The sequence below is a fragment of the Macrosteles quadrilineatus genome, unplaced genomic scaffold (assembly GCF_028750875.1).
Source record: "Macrosteles quadrilineatus isolate MER2022 unplaced genomic scaffold, UCM_ALF_1.0 Scaffold_8__2_contigs__length_117827958, whole genome shotgun sequence".
Taxonomy (NCBI): Eukaryota; Metazoa; Arthropoda; class Insecta; order Hemiptera; family Cicadellidae; genus Macrosteles; species Macrosteles quadrilineatus.
The window spans coordinates 100,391,533-100,419,488 of NW_026542601.1; the positions used below are offsets into that span (position 1 = coordinate 100,391,533).

The 27,956-nt window shown below is 34.4% G+C and overlaps 1 protein-coding gene across 1 annotated transcript; it reads right to left on the bottom strand.

Annotated features, from left to right (window-relative positions):
• Positions 1-14: 14 nt before the first annotated feature.
• LOC129001258 (angio-associated migratory cell protein) lies at positions 15-27,739 on the bottom strand. The gene is made up of 9 exons (XM_054428491.1): positions 27,673-27,739; positions 26,504-26,700; positions 25,193-25,320; positions 24,178-24,309; positions 13,069-13,213; positions 5,779-5,981; positions 4,075-4,218; positions 2,865-3,046; positions 15-593 (listed from the first exon to the last, which is right to left on the bottom strand). The coding sequence occupies exons 2-9, from the start codon at positions 26,694-26,696 to the stop codon at positions 518-520; spliced, it is 1,203 nt and encodes a 400-aa protein (XP_054284466.1). The 5' UTR covers positions 26,697-26,700; positions 27,673-27,739; the 3' UTR covers positions 15-517.
• Between the last annotated feature and the right edge of the window lie 217 nt (positions 27,740-27,956).

Below are 27,956 nucleotides of genomic sequence, written 5' to 3' on the forward strand. Positions count from 1 at the left end.
ATAAGGCTTGGAAGTATACACTGTACATAAGTTTATTTTAAAGAAAATGCCCAGTTTCAGGTTTACAAAAGGTGTAAAAGATTAGATATACTACTAAGGTAGTAAAGCACCTTATTGCTTGCAAGTAGAGTGTATTATGATGGTTGAAAACAAACATTTATTTCAAATGTAATAGTTTGAATAGTTTGAGTTAATTTTAAAATAAAACTTTTTCAACTTAGAATAATTACAGTTTTTTTTTTTTAGCCATTTCATGCACAAATCTAGATTTGTAGGTACTGGTACATTGTACACTTTTTGTATGGGTTATTTTATTATTAAACACATATCGCTGAATGTAAAACTTAACAAAATGTACATGGGAGAAATAAAATGTTTGACATACTGGTTAGCATTTCCAGCTCATGAATGATTTGATATAATGTTTTCTTTTTGTGGTCCAATCAATGGATATAATGAATAGTGTAGTTTGAATAGACATTTTCAAGGCCCGCTGATGGTCTAGTGGCTGTAAGTTCTACCGTTCTGGAGGACTAACAGCATACACTCTGCACGTCGAGTCATCACTGGCACTCACCAAAGTGTTGCCATCCCTGAAAAGGATTTCATTTAGATAATTATCACATAAATATTTCTCTCCCAAGACTATAGGCATATGGAGAAAGTATGCCTAATGTTTTATTCAAAATTTTTGAGTTTTGAGTTATGGATGGCTATATTTATTTTTAGCCCCTTTAAACCCAAAAAATTGGTTTCTGTGTGTGAGAGAGAGAGTATAGAGCTACAAAACACTATGGTCTGATTTTGATGGAACTTGGTATGTAAGTACTAGGCCTACATCTATGGTCATTTTATGAAATTTAGATTTGTAATTGTGATTTACCCATAAAAACCTTAAAATAGCAGTAAAATCAGATGTTCAAAAAGAACGGCTAGAACAAAACGGTAAAAGTTATTGAAAATTTTGTCAATATACCCATAAAAAAAAATAGTTACTCTCACCACTTGGCGCTTACCCATAAGGGTTGTTGACAAGCTATTGGGAGTGTAGGGTCAAGAATGGATCCCTGGAGCACACAACTCAGGAAGGGGCTTGGGTATGAGTGAGATTTATTGACACAAGTAACAGGTAACTTATGATACTTGTTTGGATCTTTAGTGACACCTTCTTCTTTTAAATATTGGCCTGTTTTTTTTTTTTTTTTTTTTTTTTTTTTTTACCCTAGGAGTGGCGAGACCGATTTTCGGTATGTGCTTTGTGGAGTGGCACGCTCATTTTGGTGAATTTGTAAGGGAGTTCTTCAAAAATCTGTATAAAATTAGTATGTAGAGATAAACTATTGAACCGTATATTCATTTTGTTCGTAATAGTCAGTAGAATTCAAAAATGGTAATACAAACCAATTTTAGAAAGGTAGATTTTTAGAAAAAAGTAAAAAAAATAAAATTTATAAATTTATCAAGTTTTATTTCAAAAGCAAACACGTGTCACATGTAACGTAATTTTTTATTGCACAATTCAAAATATGCATTTTGTTCAGAATTTATTCCTCTACATAGACATATCATAATTTACACAAAATAATTATTTTTATAGATTTACTAGCAATAATACGGAAAAATTGGAAAACGTCAAATTCTTCAACTACACGTTGATAGATCCACAAATGCCCTCTACTAATATATCAATATGATAAAACCATATTTTTTTTTGTAGCCAATAATATCATTCTATATAAGAATAACTAAATAAGATAAGTAATAGAATATTTGGTTTTCACAAAAGCAAAAATGTAAACAAAACAACTGATCAGCTGTTATAGCCCACAAAACTTCACTGACCTTTTATCCTATTTTGGATCACACATGTATAAATATTTATGAAAAATAATGCATAAATATTTCGCCTAATACAAAATAATGAACTAAAACGAACATTACAATGTAAAATTAGGGATAAACCCACACTTCGTCTTTGTTATCGAACAAAAACTCACGACGACGCCGCCATTTTAGGTTAGACGATGACAAGTGTTCTGTTCCTTTTTAGCTTTGAAAAATCAAAAGCTTCTATTTGTGTGACCAGCCTAACAACATTGAATTCTACTGTCCTTCGTCTACAAGAGAGTATATAAAACAACGTTTTTGTACTTTTCACATTGTATATATATGCGATTTAGAAATCGACATTTTATGTCGATCCGCCACATGAACAATATGTAAAAATAGGCTATTTACAAAAATTGTTTATCAGCTGTTGGAATGTATAATGACGTTATACTTTATACAGAATAAAATATTTCTTTATGCTTGTTGCAGTGGTACCACTTGCTTTTGTCAGAGACAAAAATTACGTCTGCTATTTGTTAATGAAATGACTCATCATTTACGATTGCGCAACAAAACATGGCGTTCGCGAGTTAGCGCGTATTTTTCGTTTAAATGTAACTCATTATAAGAACGATATATTTATGTTATAAGGTTCATTCTTATAATAAAATGAAACTACGGAATCTTATCTTTCCATTGGTATAAGAGTTATGTCATTTCACCAACTTTAAATGTGCTTAACATGTAACTGAAAAAAACGTTACATAAATCGACATATTCTGTCGCCCGCCACTCCAGCGGCACATTTTGAAATCGACATTTTCTGTCGATCTGCCACTCCTAGGGTTAAGCCTTTTCATTGCAAGGTTTCCGGAAGACAACCAGAAGAAAAGGAGAAAATTATGGGATGGCTGATGCGTTCAGCCAATGAGGCAGTGATTTAACATTCAAGGTGATATTTTATCAATTCCAGTTGATTTTAATTTTTTTTAGATGCTATGAGTTAGTGACAGTCAACTGTATTTGATACTTACGTTGACAGGTCAATGTCGAGAATACTCTCACGGTGGCCCATTAGTTGACCATGCTTGGCTCCGTTGCGGGCGTCGTAGATACGTATAACCCCCTCCAGTCCAGCAGCAAACACTACAGGACTATGACAGTCCCAGACCAGACGACACACACCACAGTCCTGCTGTATCTTGTGACGGACAGTCTACAACATCATATACCGGGTGTTCAAAAAGTCTTCGTATTATATCAACCTATGAGTAGGCCTACATTTAAAATTTTCTTCTGACTCATAGTGGGCCGTACCCCTAAGGAGGTTGGAGGACACTGAATACGTGTTAAAATGTTAAAATAGTATTTTGTGTCTGAGAGACATGTTCTAAGTTTTGTAGGTCAATATAAAATATTTAAAAAAAGTTACAAAGCCGATCCGGGACTTTCTGAACACCTGGTATATAATCTTTCAACTAGGTTACAAAAAAACACACAATAAATAAATAAATGAAAATAAGTAAGTCTTAGAACTGATTGATCACCAAACAACTTTTTTCATTTATTTGATAAAAAGATTTGATAAGTGCAAAGATAATTTATACAGCGCAGCGAACCAAGCAAATTAAATTCAATGATGATATCCTGGGTTTAAAATTCAAAACTTCTAGGGAAAAAGGTGTGGTTAAAAAAAGAAACCTAGACTGAATTATTAGTAAATACTTCTTTATTGACAATTGTGTTGATTACATAACGCTTTGATTACAGTTTTTGGTCCAATAAAAAAAATTTAAAGACTTTTTAGTCCTGCATTTGAAATGTAAAAGCAATATTTTTTTTAAATGCAAGTAGGCCTAGATTAAAAAAGAGGAATGACCAAAATATATGATAGCCTAACAATCAAAGGAATTTGACAAACAGCTTGATAGCCAAGTGTACAGTTTGCCCGTCTAGCAGCCTCCATGAGTATATGAGTATATATACATAACTTCCTCCAAAGTAATAATTGATGTGCAAAGAGAATTTGATATGTGAAGAACAAGTAACATGTAAAAGATTTTTGAGTGTAAACCATTTAAAAAAGTTTCTGACAAAAAATGTTGATTAACTTGGCACCCCTCATCATGGTGATTCATTTAGCCTATGAGGTGTTTTGGTAAACCCTGTGTGAATCAAAGTGGACAAACAAATAGGTATTGCACAATGTCAGTTATTGCAAGTGGTATATTACAGCTCCCTCACCTGTTTGGTAAAGTCCAATATGTACAGGATGCCAATGAGAGTTCCAGCGGCCAGCAGGGGTAAAGTAGGATCTCTGCTGAACTTGATAGTCTCAATACAAGTGTTGGAGTCATCTTGCTCGCCACAACTTAGACTCCAAACTGACTGTGGGAAACATTTAGTTACTACTACACAAAATCAGAGACAAGAGCTGTCTTAAAATATGAGGGTTGTTTGTAAATAAAGTTTTATAAGAACTTCAATCGTCACCATGCGAGATTGAAGCACCAGTGCCGTATTCTTTATTTCCCCCACTATTTTTACAGCTGGTCTCAACAACTATGCGACAATCAGTTCCGTCTTAGAAGTCGATAACTATGTGAGAGAACTGTTACGCCCTCTACAATAAAGGATCTTAAAGTATTCTTTGATTGAGAGTTTATTTGTTAAGAAGCCAATTTTTTTCATGTATTTTTTTTATTTGATGAGATGTGAATGGATAAAAGTGTTGGACGTAAAACATTTTAATAAGAGGTAGAGAATCCAGAGACAATAAACAATTATACGATTTTACAACGAGACAATAACCACAGTAAGTATATACATGCGGATTGCTGTGTTGACGAAAGATTGCTCAACTGATAGGGGACGTCACATAGTCTGCCACGAACAATGGTAAACTTTGACAGTCTTAAACATGCTAATCCGCAAACAGGTTTTCTCAACTCAAACCATTGTCTCAAATTAGCTTTTTTGGTAGTGTCTGCCGCTTGTTGTAGACCTTAGTTAACAGACAACCTTTTCCTAGGCTTGAAAAAAAAAATTAAGTAAGGCAACAAGTCCCAAAATACTTAAACAAAAAATCAATCTGGAGTGTGTTGAAGTGACGTGCACGTTGCATACATACGCTAACAGAAGTTGTATTGTCATGCAGAGGCATTAATATTTTTTTTGTCATACTGCTACTGCTTGGTAAAACGGTTGTTTTTATACATGCAGATTGGGCTGAAGTCACTCTTGTATTCCTAGAGTGAAAAATAATCAGCTTGGTTTCGAGGACATCACCTTTATGCTGTACATTTTGCCCTGAGGGTGTCCGCTGACTTTCAGAATCAAAATAATAAATTCCCATTTTAAAATTTTTTATTGACACAACAACTTTTTTGAAGGGTTGATCATCCAATTGATTTATTTAAATATTTTTGAAAAATCGTTTTGAAAAATCTAAATATTGCGATTAAAATCTTTTTTTCTTCAAAATCTAAAAGATTTTTTGAAATGTGTTGGAATCACACACACATTGACACCACCTTTCATCGAGCTACAAACTGTCTAACCGAAAACTCTGTCAAAAATGTTAAGGAAATAATACAGTAATTAAGCTAGCTAATATGAGTAAGGACAATGTATATTTATCTTTGTGAAAGTTTTTTTTAGACTATAGGAATACTGTGCACCTAACTACCAACCAAACCCCTGCAAAATTGATGTTTAATAGACCTTTAAGAAGGTATGGGTTGGATTGTATCAGGCCAAACCTACCACAGTTTTTACATAACCGACAGAGTAAGCAGATTGATAATTTTGGTGGAAGTAAAATAAGAGTTTACGGGTTAGAGGGCCAACCTGTAATAGTATTTGACTTCTTATTTCACCCAGGTCTTACTAAGTGTTCTTTACAAGTTCTTTCTAAGTTTTAAGAGTGGAAACATTCCAAATACAAACCTTGAGAGAAGGCTGAGTTTTAAAGAGGTTTATTTTCCCATCAGCGCCGCCCGTGGCAATGATGTTGTTGTCACTGAACGCTTCAATACAGAGTACAGACAGGGAGTGGGCCTCTCCCACCGCGGACGAGCCCTGGACTGCGCCAGTCTTGAGTTCAAACACCTTCACTGCGCCGTCCGAGTAGCCCACCGATACTCTGCGTCCTGTAGAGATAAAACATCTGTTAGTTTTAAAATGTATGAATAACCTTTGACCATTAACTAAACTATACTAGGGGCCAAGAGAGTCTGCAATTGGTGGCAGCCAATAGCAATACCAAGACTGGACTAGCGCAACGTTGCTACATCACCCGTTCACTAATTAAAATATACTAAACAATATTTTCAAATCAGCTCGTATTATTAGATTTGGCAACACCGCACTGTCCTCATCGGCTCCTCCGGAGTCACGTGGTAAATAGGCTCCTCCCTCAACTGCAGACTCTCAAGGACTGTACTGTAGACATTCCTAGTTTTGTTAAGTTGTAGCCAGTTTCATAATTAAAATTAAAAAAAAGTAAATTCCCGATTATTCACCATAGTAAGTGGCTGAGCCCGTAGCATAAAATGCCCTAGAAATAACTAAATATGAATTAGGGATGTTTCAATTCTCAATACCGATTCTCTAGATAACACCAATACTTGGTCATTGGTATTGTTATCAAAAATCAATCATCAAAAAGTCAATTCCATTACCGACAACCATCACGGCTGCGCGATCGGAAAATTACCACTATAGCGGTACGCGCAAGACGACGACATATTAGTCGATAACATATTTGTCATCTTTTAACTTCTAACTGCAGAATTTTAAGAAAATGTTCCATGATATGTTTAAATGGTGTGTAAAAAGTATACCTATATAAAGAAATTGTATCAATTCAGTAGTATTGTAAAGACCTAAATAGGTCTTAAAAACTTATTTGTGAGATGTCAACCTGCTTAAAAATTAAATATAGAAATAGGCTATGTGTGTGGAAAATGCCCAACACTTACAGTTAACATTAATTTTAGCTAGATAAACCTTCTTGAAATGGTAGGCCGAAACTTCTGTTATAATTTATACATAACAATAATATAACAATAATTATAAACATCAGGTAATTTAAAATTTCCCAAATTATAGTCTTTTAGATTAAATATTATATTTTCAATAACATCATCCTCACAATTTTCATTTAGTTTTGTGTTTCTCAGTGTACTACATAATATTAATAAATTTATGGTAGTAAATAATTACAGCCTATTATTATTTTATTGGTGGGTCACAAAAAAAATTCGAAGGTGGTAGTGGGTCACCATACCCACCAGGTGGGAGTTTGGGAACCGCTGGTCAATCGGCTTGGTCAATTAATTGAACCGGAGAGGAAACCTGCTGTCAAATATACCTTAAGCCAATAAGCTATAAAATAAGGCAAAATAAGCTAGGTCTATAAACTATTATAACATCAAGTCTTATACAGTATAATGGCCCAGGTAAAAAAAGACTATAGTCATGCTATTTTTAAATACAGGTTTTTTTTTATTTTTGGTATTTTTTTGCTGCGTTAGTAATGCATGATTATTCAAAATGCTTTTCAATGACTTGAGACAACAAGGCCATGCACAAATTTTGTACAGCCTTTTAAATAGCACCAATAGTTGAGCATGATAAAATGTTATTATACCAATTTTGTTAATTACATATTTTAGACAGAATTTTATAATATCAAGGAAACCTACAAATGTAGGCCTATCTTTTATTTGTCTAACCTCTTGAACAGATTAAACACCATGAGCAAAGCTCAGTCCTCTGGTATTATACATAAACAAATGATAATCATAATTTTATTTTGAGTCAAAGAAACATGTTATATTATTTCATTACATAACAAAAATTGACGTAATCAAACTAATACCTTGCATTTTTATAAGAATTTAAATCCATCTAGAATATTTTGTAAAAATCCTATAGGCTACTCTAAAACAAGCGTGTATGTACGAGCAAACTTTTATTTTCGCCTGAGGAATTAAGATTTTTTGTTGGTGAATATGGGGTATTTGGACACGAGATATCGATTGGAGTTGATCAAAATGCTGGGGAAAATCCGGTTTTTGTCCTACAGCCCTTGAAAGTGCAGATGTTATCGGCAACACATTTTTGTAACGGCAGTTAACAAAAACAGCTGTTACAAGTTATTTTTAATGTCATAATTTGATTTACGTGTAAACAAAAACAACTGCATTGCTTAGTTTAGACAAAACATTAATAGTTAAATGAGTTGTATTTAGTTAGTTTATTAGGTACATATTAGTATTTAATGTTTTCAAGGTTAATCTCAAGATTAAAGATGAAACAGGAAAGACCTCCGAAGCGAAAATATTTACAGAATCTGCAAGGGCAAGGGAGAGAAGCTACAATCGATCATCGAGAAACAAATTTGACCACTTCGGAAACAACCAAACCCGATCCAACCAGCTCATACATCTCACCAGATGTCTCAGAACCTCGGCCAAGTCGTGCATGGCAGAATGAAAGTGGTTAACAAATTTCAGATCTTATGGCCGAGCAATATGATGAACCTCAGGCCGATCATCTTGAGCAGGATGGTAGAAAATTACTGCTCTACTAGGTACAACGTCAGCGCATTAAAGTCTGAACTTCCTCAAACCTATGAAGACGTCATGTTGGCGGATTAGAGATTTTTTATTTTATAAGCATTATGCACCCACATTGCAAGCGGACAATATTCAACAAGTTTAAAATACCGCGCTATCTTTGCTACACTTCCTGTGTGCTTGAATCCTGATGTGCGCCAAAGTATAAACCGTACGACAAAGTATAAACCGTACGTCAAAGTATAAATATGCAGTAATTAGCAGCTTTCTGTACTATAAACAGTACAAGGAAGCCAACTTTGTCGGGTGACTGTAGGAAAACAAAATTATTATCCAAATGCTACTGGCCAATGAGAAGGTTTGCAGTTTCTATTCAATAATTAACTTTATTTTTTAATTAATGTTTTATTGAATCCGAGCAAAGCTCAGTCTCCTGGTACAGTTGAACCTCGTTTGTACAAACCTCAATAAAACAAATTCCTCGATAAGACAAATTTTTTAATCCCCTTGACACTTTCATATAGGTCAATGCTAAAAACACCTCTATACAACGTAATAATTAAGTTAAAAACCTCCATAAGACGAATTTGTTTGTGATATGGGCTAGGACTGATTTACCTCTATACAACGAATAATCGTGAGTAAGTAGAATATATTTGTGAATAACAGCAGCATTAAACCTCGATAAAACGACCCTCTTTATTAAGAATACCTCTATAGTACGAATTTTACCCGTACCCCTTGAAATTCTTTATTAAGAATACCTCTATAGTACAAATTTTTCCCGTACCCCTTGAAATTCGTCTTATAGAGGTTCAACTGTACTCTTATTTAATGTGAGCTATATTGTTAGTATTTTATAAATTGATTTGATAATCATAACACATTTTTATAACGTCATTGACATCTATAATGACATGTTTCTGTTGTATCAAACATATTTTTAAAAGGTCTCTTTTTAATGTAAAATTTATGTTATAAGCAGGCATGTTAACTTACAACCATAAGCCAATGAGTGACACGATAATCTGATGATTAATTACAGTTCTAGTTAGATAAATGGCAAGTACAGAAAATTGCAATGATGACAAGAGAAATGGAACAGTTAGTGGCATGCTTTAACCATGGAAGGTTCAGTTTTACATCTCGTGATGTTTCTTGTTACTTTATTTTCAGTGTTGATTTTGTCATTGGTGATCAATGTTGATGGAAAAGAAGACAAACCCCACATTGGTCCAACACCGATTGTTTTGTGGAATGGCAAGTTGAATTCTTGTAAGTCAGAGGAAATCTTAGATGCAACTAGAACTATAAGAAGTGAAGAATCGTTGTCCTCTGCTTACATTGTGTGTTTAGAGTGGACCTCCGAAAGGCTTTTGGACATAACTAAATCTGTGGTGATGGGTAAAAGCGAATCTTTTTCAGACGTATTAAAATCTGTGTTTAAAAATAAAAGCAAAATGGAAATAGTAGACATGGCTTGCAAGATGATCGCTGAAGACAAGAAATTACAACGGGGCTACCATGCAGTGGGGTTTGGTGATGGTGGGTTGTATTTGAGAGCAGTAGCACAAAAATGCTCAAACCCTCCTATCTTTAATCTAATAACTCTAGGAACACAACACCAAGGAAAGTTTGGCAAAGCCGGGAAAGACAAGTTCTTAGCGGACATAAATAATGAAGATATAAATAACCCTAATGAACTCTACAGGACAAACCTCATCAAACTTAAAAATCTAGTACTTTTGCAATTTGAATATGACGAAAAGATTGACCCTCCACAATCTTCATTTTTTGGGTTTTACGAAAAAATCAATAACAACAACAACAATGACAACAACAACAATAACAACAACAATGACAACAACAACAATGATAACAACAACAATGTAAGGGTAAGAACAATGTTTGCTTCGAAACTGTACGTGGAGGACAGAATTGGGCTGAAAACATTGGCTCAGAGTAAAAGGCTTCACATAATACAGGTGATTGGTACACACCTTCAGATCCACGAAACATGGTTCATGGAGAAAATAGTACAACCATATTTGACTAAGAACTACTGGGTAGATAAAATAGATTTGGAGTAAACTTGTAATTGTATCGCCACTTTTATTGTATCAAGGCACAAGCTATCATATCTGATAAACGTAGTAAGCTTATAGTTGTTGAAATAAAGCTTTCAAAGTGTATGCATTCTTACTTATTTAACGTACATTTGAATATTACTTAGTCCATTAATTTATGTTGGTGTTTTTTTTTTAATTTGTTATTTCATTCAAGACTCAAATAGAGTGTGTGTGTGTATTACAGTAAAAAAATTAAATTTTTATAACCCTTACTACGGTATGTGCTATTTTATTTTTACTATGTAAATTTGGCTATATTTTTCATGATTTCTTGCAGAGGATATTACATTTTAATGTAGTATTGCACAGAATTTACAAGATACAGTACCTGCTAATGTGTTTTATTGAATTTTAATAAATATAGTTACTAAATCATAAAACCGGACATTGTAACCTAATTTCTTACTTAACTTTAAAAATATTATCCAAAATTTGTTTCTTTATACAAAATACAGCATACTGATATCCTAACAGGTTTATAATTTCACCTTTACATTGCTTTAAAACCAGTGTGCATTTTGACGTATTAGCCTATATTGTGTCGTAAATACATATACAATGAAGTTACTCGTATGTTCATACTGGTGGCTCCATTGGCAAATTTGCCAGGGGCCCCTGAAGTCTTAAGTCTGGGCCTGGTTACATCAGTAGGCACACTAAATGGTTTCTACATGAAACACACATCAGGGGGGTAGACCGATGCTTCTAGGTGTTGAGATTGCTTCAGCAAAAAACTCAAACAAACAAACATCAAAACAGGCAGTAGCCAAGATTCAAAGATTTTTGAAAAAATTGTAAAGATTCAACTAACAGAATATTTAGAAAGCAATAATTTAATAAATCCTTCACAGTTTGGTTTCCGCCCAGAACTCGGTACTGAAAAATCCATAACAAAAATGATTAACTACATTGCGGAAGCCTTGGATGGATCGCAGAAGACTGTGGGTGTGCTATGTGACCTATCCAAGGCTTTTGACTGTGTGAATCATGAGATACTCATAGAAAAATTAAGTATGCATGGAATAAAAAATACTGAATTAAAATGGTTCATATCATATTTAAAGACCCGAAAACAAAGACTTATTTTACAAAAAATGCAGAGAAATTATAAATCAGAGTGGAACATTAACCCCAATGGAGTTCCTCAGGGCTCCATTCTCGGCCCTTGTTTATTTATTATTTATGTTAATGATCTATGCAATGCTACTAAGATGTCCACCTTTCAATACGCAGATGATACCGCTTTAATATGCACAGGACAAAACAATGAGTTCATTCAAGCCTCAATAACTAAGGAATTTCAACTCCTTGGGGATTGGTTTGCAGTAAATGGCCTGTCCATGAATGTGGCAAAAACTCAACTAATTCAGTTTTCTGCATCCAATATTAACCAAGAAATAATTGTAAATACAAACTTAACTACAATTCATTCACAACAGTCAATAAATTATTTGGGAATAGAAATCGATTCACAACTAAATTGGCAAAAACACATTAAAAACCTATCAAAAAGACTACGCTCAGCAACATTTGTTCTCACAATAATTCGGGATACTACTAATCTAGAAACACAAATAGTAGTATATCACGCATATTTTTCATCGATTATGAATTATGGAATTACTGTATGGGGCTCATCAAGCCAGGCCAAAAAAATATTTATTCTCCAAAAAAGAGCTGTAAGATTAATGGCCAGAGTCTCCCGTAGAACACATTGTAAAGATTTATTTATTAATTTTAAAATTTTAACTTTTTTTAGCTCTTATATTTACAAATTGGCATTAATGGTTAAAAGTGATTTCGACACATTCATGGACTGTCAACAATCTCATCCACATAACACAAGATTCAAAAATATTATAAAACCAGTTCAACATAGGCTTAAAATCTTTCATTTATCCCCTCAGTATATGGGACCAAAAATTTACAATAAATTACCCGCTGGGATTAAAAACATTGCCTCATTCTCTAAATTTAAACTATCTTTAAAAAATTTCCTTTTGGAGAGGGCATTTTACTCGTTAGAGGAATATCTGGAAAATGAGTATATTTGAAAGGTATTGCTTCTCCCATAGGTTTGTAGCTTATTATATGCTTTATTTCTTTTGTAAGCTATTTTATTTTAAAATGTAGTATAGTATTAGTATTAGACTTTGTGACAAATTACCTGTCAAGAGAATTGATGTAATGTGAGTATGTTTAATAAATAAATAAATAAATAAATAGCTTAGCTACGGGAGGGGGGAAATAACCCTTCCCCGAGAACCCTATAATGGAAATCTTAATGAAATCATTTCAAAAGAACTCAAAAATTTTTAAATTATATATTTTTATCCAATTGCTCAAGATACATTGAAGGACTAACTGTCTCTTGAGCAATTAGGTAAAAATCTTAATTAAACATTTTTTCGTATCCGACCACCACTCAAATGCAGTGATCATTTTTAAATGTGCAATTCGTACATGGGTGCCCTTGTAGTATATTTATTAATTAGACAATGATATCACTGTGATATTATTCTCACCATCAGGCATGATGACGCCACAGTCCGAGTTGGCTGCGTGTCCTGGTATCACTTTGCACTCTCCTCCTGGTATCCTCCACATGTAGACCTCCCCTGTGGTGACAGCAGCTACCAAAGCACTGGTCCCATGGTGCCACTGCATCCACTACAACAAACACATGACCATTCAAGACAGGCCTACTACTAGCAGATGATTGGATACTAGCAACACAGGATTGGTGATCAGCTGTTCTAACAAAGCCGAGAAGGACGGACAAAGCCAATCTCAAATCCAAATAGGTGGTCACAGGTTGTAACAGTTTTACAACAATTATTTAACAGGAAAGAAAAGTTGAATTTTAATCATTGGGCATACAGGACTGATCACCCTGTCAGTAAGTTTATCAGTTGGATAGCTGCAGCTCCAGCCGGCCTAACAATAATCAGCTGGACTTTCCAAGTTAACAAAGGCAAACACAAACATGTTTTACTCTGCATAACCTCTCCCCCCTTGTCTCTTCCTAAATTCTCAGTGTCAGGTTGCCAGTGAAGACATCTACATCCAGAAATCTATCTTCATGTCTATACTCCCTCCTTGCCCATTTTATGGATCTAGCTAAGGTGAGGTATTTTCTTTTGACAAACTATAAAATGATTTTATAAATAATGTTTTGAGATTTTGAACTTAAAAGTTAACTTTGTTGAAATTTGGAATTATAATATTTTATGAATAAAATGATTTGACAACCAGAATGAACAAACATGATAACTTGTAAAATGTAAAATATGTAAAATGATAGTTGTGTTAAATATTTGTAAATGTTTTGTTGTAAATGTGTTAAATTTCTCTTTATGTCACTTTGCCTTTACTTCCAGTTATTTATTTTGTTATTTAAACTTGTATAAATCAAAAATTGTTTAAGCCTTATGCAACATAAGACAGGTTTAAATTTGAAACTTTCATGTCCTACAGACATGTGATTCAATTCCTAAAATCAACTTACTACAATGTATTACTGTTTTATTATTTCTAGGGTCAACTGGATATTAAATTAAATGTTTGATTGTTTTTTTTATGCAATAAGATGATTTTAATATGTACCAGTGGTGATTTAAATGTTTATGAAAATTTATTTGGATATGTTATGAAACCTAGGCTAGGGTTGAAATATCAAGAAATAGTTTATAAATAAATTTATGTGTTACAGAAATCTTATTTGTGGTTAAAGTGTTGCTGACATTATTTTTTTGAAGTTACAAGACAATTTGACTAATTTGTCCAAGTTTAAATGTACCATACAACGTAACGTTAACGTACACTCCCTGCCAGTAAGAATTTGTTCATTTTGTAGAAATCCAATTTAATTATCAACTTAAATAGGTTGTAAATGATGTCATAATTTGAACATGTTTTGTAGATAATAAATAAATGTTGTACTTAAAATATTTATTTTTCTTGTTTTAAAATTGAGATTAATTTCAAGAATCAATTTTCTCACTGTTAGTATAGACAAAGGTCCACAGTTTTAAATGTTAGTGAATAGTATATCTCAATTAGGGTTTAGTTTCTATTTCTTGTATATGCTCAGGGATTACTCTGGGAGAAGACGTGCCTGACTACAGTGAGCCACTACAGTTGTCGTCACCTACCTACTGCCTACCTGTACCTATACCTGGGTTCTGCTGACACCACGACTTGTTGACCCACAACCGACTTGGTCGCTACCTTCTCGTACCTGCTGTATACATCGTACCGATAAGTGGCATACCTCATATCATATATCTTATTTAATTTCTTTCGATGAACTTTTTGAACTCTTTATTACTGGTACCAGTTAGTTAGAATTTGATCTTTGAGGCCAAATTAAGGATAACCAGGAACTTTATTGAAATACTACTGATAAAGTCAAGGATCATATACCGGAATTGTGTTAGTGCTGGACACTCGACTTCGGACGACCATCAACGGCTCTAGACTGACTTAAGATGGAGTGGGACTTAATTTTAAATATATAAAGTTTAGAGAATTTTGGGTATTAGGTTAGGTATTGTATATATGTGTATAGATTTATATTGATTCACATTTTCAGGAGTTGTCAGCTCACCATTTATTATGTGTTTGTATAGTTGTAGCCTAAGTGTGTGTGTATATCTGATATAATCTTTCCAGGAATTTCTGGCCGGCCAAGGTATTTTGATTATATTTCTCTGGTATTATAAAGTACATTGCTTAGGCCTGATTATAAACTTGATACTCTACTATTCTTTATTGTAATAAATCCAGGTTTGCATATTTTAAGTGTTTTCATTATCTAGCCATTTACTTAAAATCTTGATTCCTCATAGTTCACAAAACTTTAAATAATTTTTCTATCTCAATTTTTATCAACTTATCTACCAGTAAATAATTTGGAATTTCATTAAACTATTTTGATAAAGGGTTTTATTTGGTAGAATATTTAAGTGTGTTATCACTCTTGCTAGTGTTTAGTGATTAGAATCATCCTAGACTTGTTTTATTTCATAGATCTTTAATTCATATTGGTTGTCAAGTGATATCTCACCTTCACTATTTTTATATCATATATGGGTTTTTTTCCTTGTTATAACCCTTCCCCCCTGCTTTGAAAACAAGGTGGCGCCCTCTTAAAACAAAAACAAAAAAAAGGTATACCAAGAAAAATACAAAAAAAAATATACAAAAAAAACTGATAAAGAAATATTAGGCTATTGAATTTTGAAGAAATTAGTTTGAAATTTTGGTCAAACCCCCCACCCCCTAGACTGAGCTACTGGGACCGCTACATTTGGCGCCCAACGTGGGGCGAGATTAGTTGAACTGGTTCTACATATCTACTGTTGAAGAATTTTATGGAAAATTTTGATAATCTTGGCCTAGCATTGTACACTTGTAAATATTTGGGATTTACGTGAAATATTATTTATTATTCTGTTGGTGATTGTTTGTACTTGTTTATTATTGTTGATTTTACTGAGCTTTGTCACTTGATATCATATCTACCATTTTATGAGCACATCTCTTTCATTGTGGAATCTTATATCAGCGATCAATATGACTTCTCACAACTTGCGCAGATCTGAAATCGAGTATGAATTAAGGATTAGAGGTGTTGAAATTGAGGGAAACGCAGATGAACTGAGGAAAAAATTGAATTCTTGCTTTTCCAAAAATGTAAAGGCTGATGATAAAATTGTTGCTCAACTGGACCCAAATGATGAAATAGAGACTTGTGAAGAGAAGTTTTCAGATTTACATAAGCTTGTAAAGGATTATGAGGGAAATACAGAAGATAACGAATATAAAAGAATTCAAGCAAGATTATGGCATTGGTACTGGCGCGTGGAAAGAATTCCATTGCCTGCTTCATCAGACACTGACTTAGAGGATAGGCAGAAGACATTGCTAGGAAAAATCAAAGACCTCATTGATAGCTTTGATGAACTTAAGAGTACTTTCAAAACAGTAGAGAACATGGATGGAAATACTAAGCCAGGTACTGGAAACTCTAGACAACTATCTACCGCTAGCAAGGACCTAAATTATAAAGAAACTGAAGATGCACCCTCGTCCAAGCCAAGTGATTTATCGACATCCCTCACTCAATTTTCGTCTACCAATCAACAACCTAGTATAGGACTACGACCGACATCCAAGATGGTGCCAGTGTACAAATGGAATCTGAAGTATGATGGTGAAGGCAGTCAAAGTGTTGCATCTTTTATTGAAAGGGCTGAAGAGCTTAGTATGGCCAGAGGGGTCTCATTTAAGGAACTTTATGATAGCGCTGTTGATCTTTTTAGTGGGACTGCACTTATATGGTATCGTTCAGCTTGTCGGAGAATTTCATCGTGGGATCAACTGAAAGAAGAATTGAAACTTGTTTTCCAAAGCGCTGACTATGATGATCGTCTACAGTTGGAGATTTTGAATCGCACCCAAGGTGAAGCTGAGAGTTTGGATCTATACCTAGCTGCCATGGATGGATTGTTTGGAAGACTTTCGACTCCTATGTCAGAGGAAGTGAAACTTCAACGGATTTTAAGGAATGTTAATACATATCTACAAGACAAACTGTGTATGTTTAACATTACTTCGCTTGATGATCTACGTCGTCTTGGCAGGAGAGCTGAAGTTGGAAAACTACGTTCATCCACTCACCAACCCCCACCTCGACCCACTGGAGTTTTGGAACCAGACCTCGCGTGGACACCTACTCGTCGGAAGCCAACTCATGGAAACATAGCCTACATGAACACTAACGTAAACCCTTCGACTTCTAGAGCTCCTTCTAATCGGCCATTCAAATGTTGGAACTGTAAGAAAGAGAATCACAGTCATCGTGATTGTCCTGAAGAGAAAAAAATATTTTGTTTTGGTTGTGGCGAAGCAGGAGTCACAAAAAGGAAATGTTCTAAATGCATGCCAAAAAACGTGTAAGCATGGAGCATTCTGCAAATAATCGTAGATTGCTCCATAATAAAAATCCTGAAAAACCGTTAGATGGAGAAAACTGTCATAAATTAGCTGGACCACCTATGGAGTTAAATTTTCTACTGGAATCAAAAGAAAACGATCCTCGTCCTTATCTCACTATTCGTATTTTTGGAACTCCCTGCAAAGCACTACTGGACTCTGGTGCATCCCACACTGTTATGGTCAAAGAACTCATGTGGATTTTTGATAAATTTCCTGCAAGGCTACAAAATCTGGTTGATCAGTACATATTGACTGCTGATAAGAAGAAACATATTGTTACAGGCAAAGTTACCCTACCTCTTACTCTGGCTCATAAGACAAAATACTTAACTATTTTGGTTGTCCCTTCCTTAGAACAAGGTATAATTTTGGGAATAGATTTTTGGAATCAAATGCACTTAGTCATGGATGCCTACAACAAAAGTTGGGAATTTTCTGATCGTTTGAAATCGGCTGGTCAAATTTGCTCTGTTGGACTCTTAGATGAGAGTAACTTATCAGAATCTCAGAAACTTATCTTGGAGAGACTTTTAGATAAATATCTCGACAACAAACCGGACAAAGTTTTAGGTAGAACTCACTTGGTTGAACACAAGATAGATACCGGTGATGCTTCCCCAATTAAACAACGCTACTACCCCATGTCTCCCACCAGGTTGCAGCAAGTATATGAAGAACTTGATAAAATGTTGGAACAAGGCATTGTATCACTATCTACCAGCCCATGGTCCTCCCCTATAATTTTATTGGACAAACCGGATGGCAGCAAACGTTTCTGCGTTGACTTCAGGAAGGTTAATGCGGTTACTAGAAGAGACGCGTACCCTCTCCCTCATGTCACATCGATTCTTGACCGATTACGTGATGCACGTTTTCTTTCTGCTTTGGATATTAAGAGTGCTTATTGGCAGGTGGCCTTGGAAGAGTCTAGTAAGGAGAAGACTGCATTTACGGTTCAGGGCCGAGGGTTATTTCACTTTAATGTCTTACCTTTTGGTTTACACAATGCACCTGCAACATGGCAACGCTTGGTAGATACAGTGTTGGGCATGGATCTGGAACCATACGTATTTGTCTACTTGGATGATGTAATTGTTGTGACCCAATCTTTTGAAAAACATGTTGAAATTTTAGAGGAAATTTTTAAACGTCTCTCCACAGCTAATTTAACTCTAAATAGAGATAAATGTCACTTTTGCAAAACTGAATTGCGCTATCTTGGGTATGTTGTTGATAGACAAGGTTTAAGAGTGGACCCAGAAAAGGTCAATGCTATTTTAGAAATCCCTGTTCCTCGATCTGTGAAGGAAGTTAGGCAATTCTGTGGTACTGCAAGTTGGTACAGAAGATTCATCCCTAATTTTGCTTCACGTCTGTATCCATTAACATCTATGCTCAAGAAAAATCAACAATTTAAATGGACATATGCTGCTCAGGTAGCCTTTGATGATATCCGGACAAGCTTAGTTCAGTCCCCTATTCTATCTTGCCCCAATTTTGGAAAACAATTTACTATCTCATGTGATGCCTCTGGTGTAGGAATCGGCTCTGTTCTTTCACAGAATTCTGAAAGTGGAGAAAAGGTCATAGCATATGCTAGCCGAACTTTGAGCAAGACCGAACAAAAGTATTCAGCCACAGAGAGGGAGTGTTTGGCAGTAATTTGGTCAGTTGAAAAGTTCCGTCCATATATAGAGGGTACGCATTTTGAAGTAATCACTGATCACCACAGCCTCTTATGGCTTCATAATTTGAAAGACCCACAAGGCAGATTGGCTCGTTGGTCCCTTCGACTCCAACCCTTTGATTTTACTTTGGTCCATCGAAAGGGTAAAGAACATGTCGTGCCTGACCTTTTGTCACGTAACCCTTTGAAGTCCGTACCTACGGAACCAACTATTGATTCCATTTCCATTGATTTCCCTATAAAAGATAAGTGGTACCTCCGAATGTTAGATCTTACAAACAAAAGTCCTGACCTCTACTCCTCTTGGAAGGTAGTTGATAATCAACTTTGGAAGTGTGTCCCTTCAACCTACTCAGTCGGTGATGATAAAGAAGATTGGAAGCTGGTTATACCCAAAGACCAACGCCAAGCTGTTTTCAAAGAGTGTCATGACGCTCCAACTTCTGGACATATGGGAACCTACAAAACCTACCACAGACTCCTGAAGAATTATTATTGGCCTAAGATGAGAAAAGACACAGCAACCTACGTCTCTCGATGCAAGATCTGTCAACAATCCAAGAACAATACATCAAAACCAGCAGGATTCATGGGAGCTCAAAGAGTTGTAGATCAACCTTGGCAATGTATTAGTTTAGATTTAATTGGCCCTTTTGTAAGATCTTCGAAAGGCTTTAAGTATATCATGGTAGTTGTCGACTATTTTAGCAAATACAGTTTATTATTTCCTTTGAGGGCAGCTACAGCAAAACTGGTGTCACAGCATTTAGAAGAAGACGTTTTCTTGGTTTATGGGGTTCCGAATCAAATCATTTGTGACAATGGATCCGAATTTGTCGGTAAACCTTTTAAAGACTTGTTAAGAGAATACAAAGTGAAGACCATCTACACACCCAGTCGACATCCTCAGGCAAACCCAACAGAAAGAGTCAACCGAACAATAGGGAACATGTTGAGATCCTACGTTGGAGATAATCATCGCCACTGGGATGCCAAACTTCCTCATATTGCCTGTGCCTTGAGAACAGCAGTTCATGAGACTACAGGGCATTCCCCAGCATTTCTTGTTTTTGGACATGAGATCAACTTGTCAGGTAAAGGATCAGAAGGTTTCTATGAAGAATTACCTCAAACTACTGATGTTGGTGATCACCTCCAAAAACTACAACGCTTGTCTGACGTCTTCCAGGAAGTCAAGGAACGGATAAAGAAAGCCCATGAGAAGAATGCCCAACGCTACAATTTACGAAGAAGAGAACAGCAGTTTGAAGAAGGTCAACTAGTGTTGAAGCGGAATTTTGCTCAGGCAGATGCAGCTAACTACAAGTCTTCTAAGTTGTTTTATAAATTTGTTGGACCTTTTGTCATCAAAAAGAAAATATCACCAGTAACTTATCAACTTGAGTCAGAAGATGGACAACCTGTAGGAACTTGGCACACCTCAGATTTGAAACCATACATTCAGTAACTGAAGAAAATTTGGGAAATTTTCTCATGGCGGAGGGGGTGATGTAACAGTTTTACAACAATTATTTAACAGGAAAGAAAAGTTGAATTTTAATCATTGGGCATACAGGACTGATCACCCTGTCAGTAAGTTTATCAGTTGGATAGCTGCAGCTCCAGCCGGCCTAACAATAATCAGCTGGACTTTCCAAGTTAACAAAGGCAAACACAAACATGTTTTACTCTGCATAACCTCTCCCCCCTTGTCTCTTCCTAAATTCTCAGTGTCAGGTTGCCAGTGAAGACATCTACATCCAGAAATCTATCTTCATGTCTATACTCCCTCCTTGCCCATTTTATGGATCTAGCTAAGGTGAGGTATTTTCTTTTGACAAACTATAAAATGATTTTATAAATAATGTTTTGAGATTTTGAACTTAAAAGTTAACTTTGTTGAAATTTGGAATTATAATATTTTATGAATAAAATGATTTGACAACCAGAATGAACAAACATGATAACTTGTAAAATGTAAAATATGTAAAATGATAGTTGTGTTAAATATTTGTAAATGTTTTGTTGTAAATGTGTTAAATTTCTCTTTATGTCACTTTGCCTTTACTTCCAGTTATTTATTTTGTTATTTAAACTTGTATAAATCAAAAATTGTTTAAGCCTTATGCAACATGAGACAGGTTTAAATTTGAAACTTTCATGTCCTACAGACATGTGATTCAATTCCTAAAATCAACTTACTACAATGTATTACTGTTTTATTATTTCTAGGGTCAACTGGATATTAAATTAAATGTTTGATTGTTTTTTTTATGCAATAAGATGATTTTAATATGTACCAGTGGTGATTTAAATGTTTATGAAAATTTATTTGGATATGTTATGAAACCTAGGCTAGGGTTGAAATATCAAGAAATAGTTTATAAATAAATTTATGTGTTACAGAAATCTTATTTGTGGTTAAAGTGTTGCTGACATTATTTTTTTGAAGTTACAAGACAATTTGACTAATTTGTCCAAGTTTAAATGTACCATACAACGTAACGTTAACGTACACTCCCTGCCAGTAAGAATTTGTTTATTTTGTAGAAATCCAATTTAATTATCAACTTAAATAGGTTGTAAATGATGTCATAATTTGAACATGTTTTGTAGATAATAATTAAATGTTGTACTTAAAATATTTATTTTTCTTGTTTTAAAATTGAGATTAATTTCAAGAATCAATTTTCTCACTGTTAGTATAGACAAAGGTCCACAGTTTTAAATGTTAGTGAATAGTATATCTCAATTAGGGTTTAGTTTCTATTTCTTGTATATGCTCAGGGATTACTCTGGGAGAAGACGTGCCTGACTACAGTGAGCCACTACAGTTGTCGTCACCTACCTACTGCCTACCTGTACCTATACCTGGGTTCTGCTGACACCACGACTTGTTGACCCACAACCGACTTGGTCGCTACCTTCTCGTACCTGCTGTATACATCGTACCGATAAGTGGCATACCTCATATCATATATCTTATTTAATTTCTTTCGATGAACTTTTTGAACTCTTTATTACTGGTACCAGTTAGTTAGAATTTGATCTTTGAGGCCAAATTAAGGATAACCAGGAACTTTATTGAAATACTACTGATAAAGTCAAGGATCATATACCGGAATTGTGTTAGTGCTGGACACTCGACTTCGGACGACCATCAACGGCTCTAGACTGACTTAAGATGGAGTGGGACTTAATTTTAAATATATAAAGTTTAGAGAATTTTGGGTATTAGGTTAGGTATTGTATATATGTGTATAGATTTATATTGATTCACATTTTCAGGAGTTGTCAGCTCACCATTTATTATGTGTTTGTATAGTTGTAGCCTAAGTGTGTGTGTATATCTGATATAATCTTTCCAGGAATTTCTGGCCGGCCAAGGTATTTTGATTATATTTCTCTGGTATTATAAAGTACATTGCTTAGGCCTGATTATAAACTTGATACTCTACTATTCTTTATTGTAATAAATCCAGGTTTGCATATTTTAAGTGTTTTCATTATCTAGCCATTTACTTAAAATCTTGATTCCTCATAGTTCACAAAACTTTAAAAAATTTTTCTATCTCAATTTTTATCAACTTATCTACCAGTAAATAATTTGGAATTTCATTAAACTATTTTGATAAAGGGTTTTATTTGGTAGAATATTTAAGTGTGTTATCACTCTTGCTAGTGTTTAGTGATTAGAATCATCCTAGACTTGTTTTATTTCATAGATCTTTAATTCATATTGGTTGTCAAGTGATATCTCACCTTCACTATTTTTATATCATATATGGGTTTTTTCCTTGTTATAACCCTTCCCCCCTGCTTTGAAAACAAGGTGGCGCCCTCTTAAAACAAAAACAAAAAAAAAGGTATACCAAGAAAAATACAAAAAAAAATATACAAAAAAAAACTGATAAAGAAATATTAGGCTATTGAATTTTGAAGAAATTAGTTTGAAATTTTGGTCAAACCCCCCACCCCCTAGACTGAGCTACTGGGACCGCTACAAGGTAAGTTGAGTTATTGTTTATATCAATTGTTAAAATATGTCTTTTATACTTATTTTAAACAATTGTTTATCAGGTCAAATAGATCCACACCACTTCCTTTCAATGCATTGGGTCAGGTTAAGTTAGTTTAGGATGTGGGCTATGTATTTTGAAAAGGAAATATACAATTTTTTGGTATTGAAATAAAATAAGTATCCATGTTCAACAAAAATGACAGAAGAATCAAATAATATTTTTTAACGAACAATGTTAAAGATTATTTGAATAGTTCTCAGATTTCAGAAATATAGTCTAACATTAACATATATTACTTAGTTATCACAATAATGTGCATAAATCTCAACTTCTAAGCTTATTATATTATAGGCCTACTAACTTGCCATAATTGCCATGAAAAACCCAGGTGGTTTTTGTAAGTTTTCTGGGGCCTCAACAAGCTTAACAAAACTACCTTTCTGGGGACAACTTTCAGGGATATTTTGTGCAAAATTTAAACAAATTTTGCTACACTTTTAGATATTCTTAGATACTTAGATATTTAGACATAATATGATATGGTGAATTGTATAATAACGCAAGAATGTTCTTGTTATAAACACTGTTTTTAGCTGACAATAATTAAGTCATTACCTAGTTTATCAACTCTGCAAATCTCAATTCACTGTAAATGTAAAATGAAATTAGCAAAGAACACGTCATCTCTCAGCTGCATAAGGATATTTATGATTAAAAGACAATTTATTTGAATACTTAATTAGTAAAAGGTTGTGACATAGTAGGCCTACTAAGCGTAATCAAGTTTTAAACTTTGTGTTTTTAAGGACATAGCCTACACGAACTTACTATAAGAGCATTGTTCAGGATATTAAGGCTTTTTAGATGTTGTTGACTTGACACCCTACTTATGTTAGAGTATCATTCAGTAAATTTCAACGTACTGACAGATCCCCCACAGTATCACTCCAGACGAGAGCATGAGTCGCAACTTTCCACACTTGAATGAGGCCACTCATGTCTCCAGTCGCGACATAGGAACCGTCGTAACTGAATGCCGCCATCGAAACACTGTCCTGTAACATTTATCAGCAGATTAGATAGGAATAAACACCATTGATGCACTGTCATGTATCACTTAGTTAGAATGATATACCATAATTTTAGCCTTGAAACATTCATTACTAGCACCTAATTATAACTAACTGAACATTACCTAAATAATAGGCTACATAGGAACACACTTTTCTAAAACATTGATGTAAATAAAACTTCTTCAATTAACTTCCAATTATATTGTATTTGATTATACAACACCTACCTTCTTCCAAACGTCAGTGTATTTGTGACTTGTCTTAGAAAATCAAATGTTATGTTAGGCCTATATAGTTCTGTCCAAATAAAAGAAAATTATAAAAAATGTTTAAGTTGTGGCAGTTTATAATATTAATAAACTTGTAATAACAATTTCCTTTTGACAAAATGTCTATATTTTGTACATTGTATGAACGTAAATGTATTGGTGTGTCGGGGGCTCAGTTGGTAGCCAAACAGATTAGCCTACAATCCAAGGCAGCGATGTTGTAGTGTCCAGTCCTGGAGCCGCCACTGCCTACAGGTTATACTTGTACTCTGTCAGATCGCTCTTACTTAATGTTTTAGACACAGAAAAGAAACCCATGTGGACTGATAATGCAAGTTGCTAACCTTTTAAAATGCTGCAGGATTCTAAAAGTATAAGTTAATTCAATGGACAACTGTCAGATCCAGATTATAATCCTTAAGTCTTCCATATGTTTTGCTGCTGATATAATGTAAACAACATCTACCTACTCTTTTTCTAGTAGGTCCTAAGTTCTTTATTGTTTTATATAACTTAGTAATTACAATAGTCATTCATTAGTTAATTTTCACATTTGAATCCAACTTTTGTGTCTTGTATCTAAAACTGTGTATTACCTTGTGACCGGAACACTCAAATAGAATCTGCCCGTTGTGTATTTCCCAGACATAAGCCATATCGTCTTGACCTCCAGTTACTGCCAAATTGCCGTTTTTTGGCTCCAATGCACAACAGAATACAGGACCTGAAAAATTACTTGAAATTGAAATGTCTTTAAAACTGGCAAGATCGTCTAATTTCCTAATATTTAAAGTTCCAAACTATAAATAAAATAATTTAGTCTCTCAGCCTTAAAACATGTTGGGAATTAAATAAAGAAGGTCTATGCCCCACCGAAAGTTTTACAATTAAAATTGGGCCTATCACAAAAACTTAGTTTTGTAAGATTTGTTGTCTGAGATTAAACAAATGGGTTTCAATAAGTATTTAATTGTAATTTAATCGCTGTAGAATTTTTACTCGTAACATGATTTTTCTAACTGTGCGTGACGCAATGAATAATGATACGGTAGCCTAATATCTTATTTTTGTGATAATTGGCGAAGCCAATACGGATAATAATTTTAATGATTGTAATACCGGTACTCTGTTTAATTTCTTATGCTGCATAGTATTTAAATGACTACCATTGCAGGTGAAGCCGCGGGTAAAAGCTAGTAGGCTATCGATAGTGATTTCTCCAAGGATAAACAAAGAAAAAACTGTATTAAGGTTAATTTATGTTATTGTTTTTATCAAAAGTATGGTGATTGGAATCCAACTCTACGTTTTTAAGCAAATATTTTAGTCACTTTATAGAGGCCTATTTTCATGATACAGACACACCTATAAAGGCCTAGACATACCCTCTAACTTTCAATGATTAAAGTTTTTTAACCATGGTGATTAATGTTAATGTTGGTATTTAGTGGTCGCGCGGGGTTCTGTGAGACCCCTAGGTTGGTAATTTTTTATATCTGATAGAGCTATTTATGGATCACAGCCATAAAGGCCTTGACATATACCCTCTAACTTTCAATGATTAGGTAATGTTTTACCCATTGTGAATAATGTTAATGTTGGTATTAGTGGTCGTGCGGGGTTCTGTGAGACCCCTAGGTTGGTAATTTTGTATATCTGGTAGCTATTTAGGGGTTGTCAATAGTGTTGTAGGTCTTGGTACCTTCAAATGGCACCCCCTTCCTCCTGTTAAATCATATTTCATCTGTTACTCACTTTCTAATGAGGGGGCAAACTAGCTCCTGGGATTTTTCTTCTTAATTTTAATTCAAAAAACTTGAAAATGGTGGTTTGGAATTTTGACCCCTTTTAGTGTCACATAAAACCACGCAACCACTTCAGGGTTAATAAAGTTAGGCTTAAGTTACCTGTATGTTTCTGGAAAACAAAGTCTGCATCATCCCGTTCAGGGGAACCTGGTCCTTCATCTCTTTCATCGTTTTGATCTTCTTCCTCACTCTCCTCCCCTTCACCTACAATATTATCTAAAACCTCCTCAATATCATCTTCATCAATTTCTTCCATCTCATCCTCTCCAATGTCGCTGTCATTTTCGATCATCTTGCTAAAAAATATTAAATATCTGTTAACTTTTCTGACAACAAAGAGAAACTACCGGTACTGACCTGTATCTATACAAATAGCCTACGGTAGGTAGTCCTAAAGGTGTAATAACTAATTAACTAAATGGTTATTCCGTATGAAATTAATAAACTAACTTAATAAAACAGTTCTGATCAGGACCAAACTAGACTTCAGTAAATTTAGTAAAACTTAGAGGGACAGAATATTCTTTATGTTTGCAGTAGAGAGGGTCGACTGGGCTGCACTTTACTTTAGGTCCTACACTCATTGGAATGAAAATATCGATTATTTGATTGTTTCATTCGATATATCGCTTGGTTAGTCTAGTTAGGTTAGGTTAACCTACCTAAGTAACCAAACGATATATCAAATAAAACAAACAATAAAAACAAATTTTATTTACAAAATTACATAGAAAAGATTTTAATTTTAAAATACTAGCTACTTGGGATGTATAAAAAAATAAAATGAAAGCTCAATAGAGCAATGGGGGAATTGGGGCACCATCTTCAAATTGAATGCTTCTAATTTTACGTCTAGTTCCTTGAATGAGTGTAGGACCTAAAGTAAAGTGCAGCCGTCGACTGGCTTATGGTTTTGTCCATTTAGGCCTACCATAATAGGCCTACCTTAAGGAATAGGAAAATGGAAACATCAAGTTAGGCTGGTCTGTAAGTGAATTGCTAGCATGTTGATAGTAAGTAGGTCTAGGTCTAAGCTATTCATGAAACTGAGCCGCGGATATTGAATACTGCACATTGATGGCATCGCGAATCGTGTATTTTTTCCTGAATAATAAAAAATACAAGTAAAGTACAAAACTAACCTATAAACAGATCATTAAGCGGACAATTTTCATAAACAAAGTTACCGTATCGCTAGACTAAGTGTTTACATATTTCATTATTGTTCACTTATATATCATAGTTTTCAACCCATACATGATTCTTACCTTAAATTAATACACAATAAAATAAAATAATAAATACAGTGCTGACGGCAGGCAGGCTGGTCTGACTTACATCATTCAAAGAACATAACCTCAAATTCCTTCAATATTTTTATTTATCTTTCATTCATTGTCATTCATCAAGTTTTAGTTTACTTTTCAGAAGGCATTGCTAAATGTCATGTAGCTCTATATATTAGTACCATAGATTAAACATCATCCCTTCGGTTACCTTAAGGAGTATGTTTAATCTATGTTAGTACAGTGGTACAGAATTGAGTTTACCA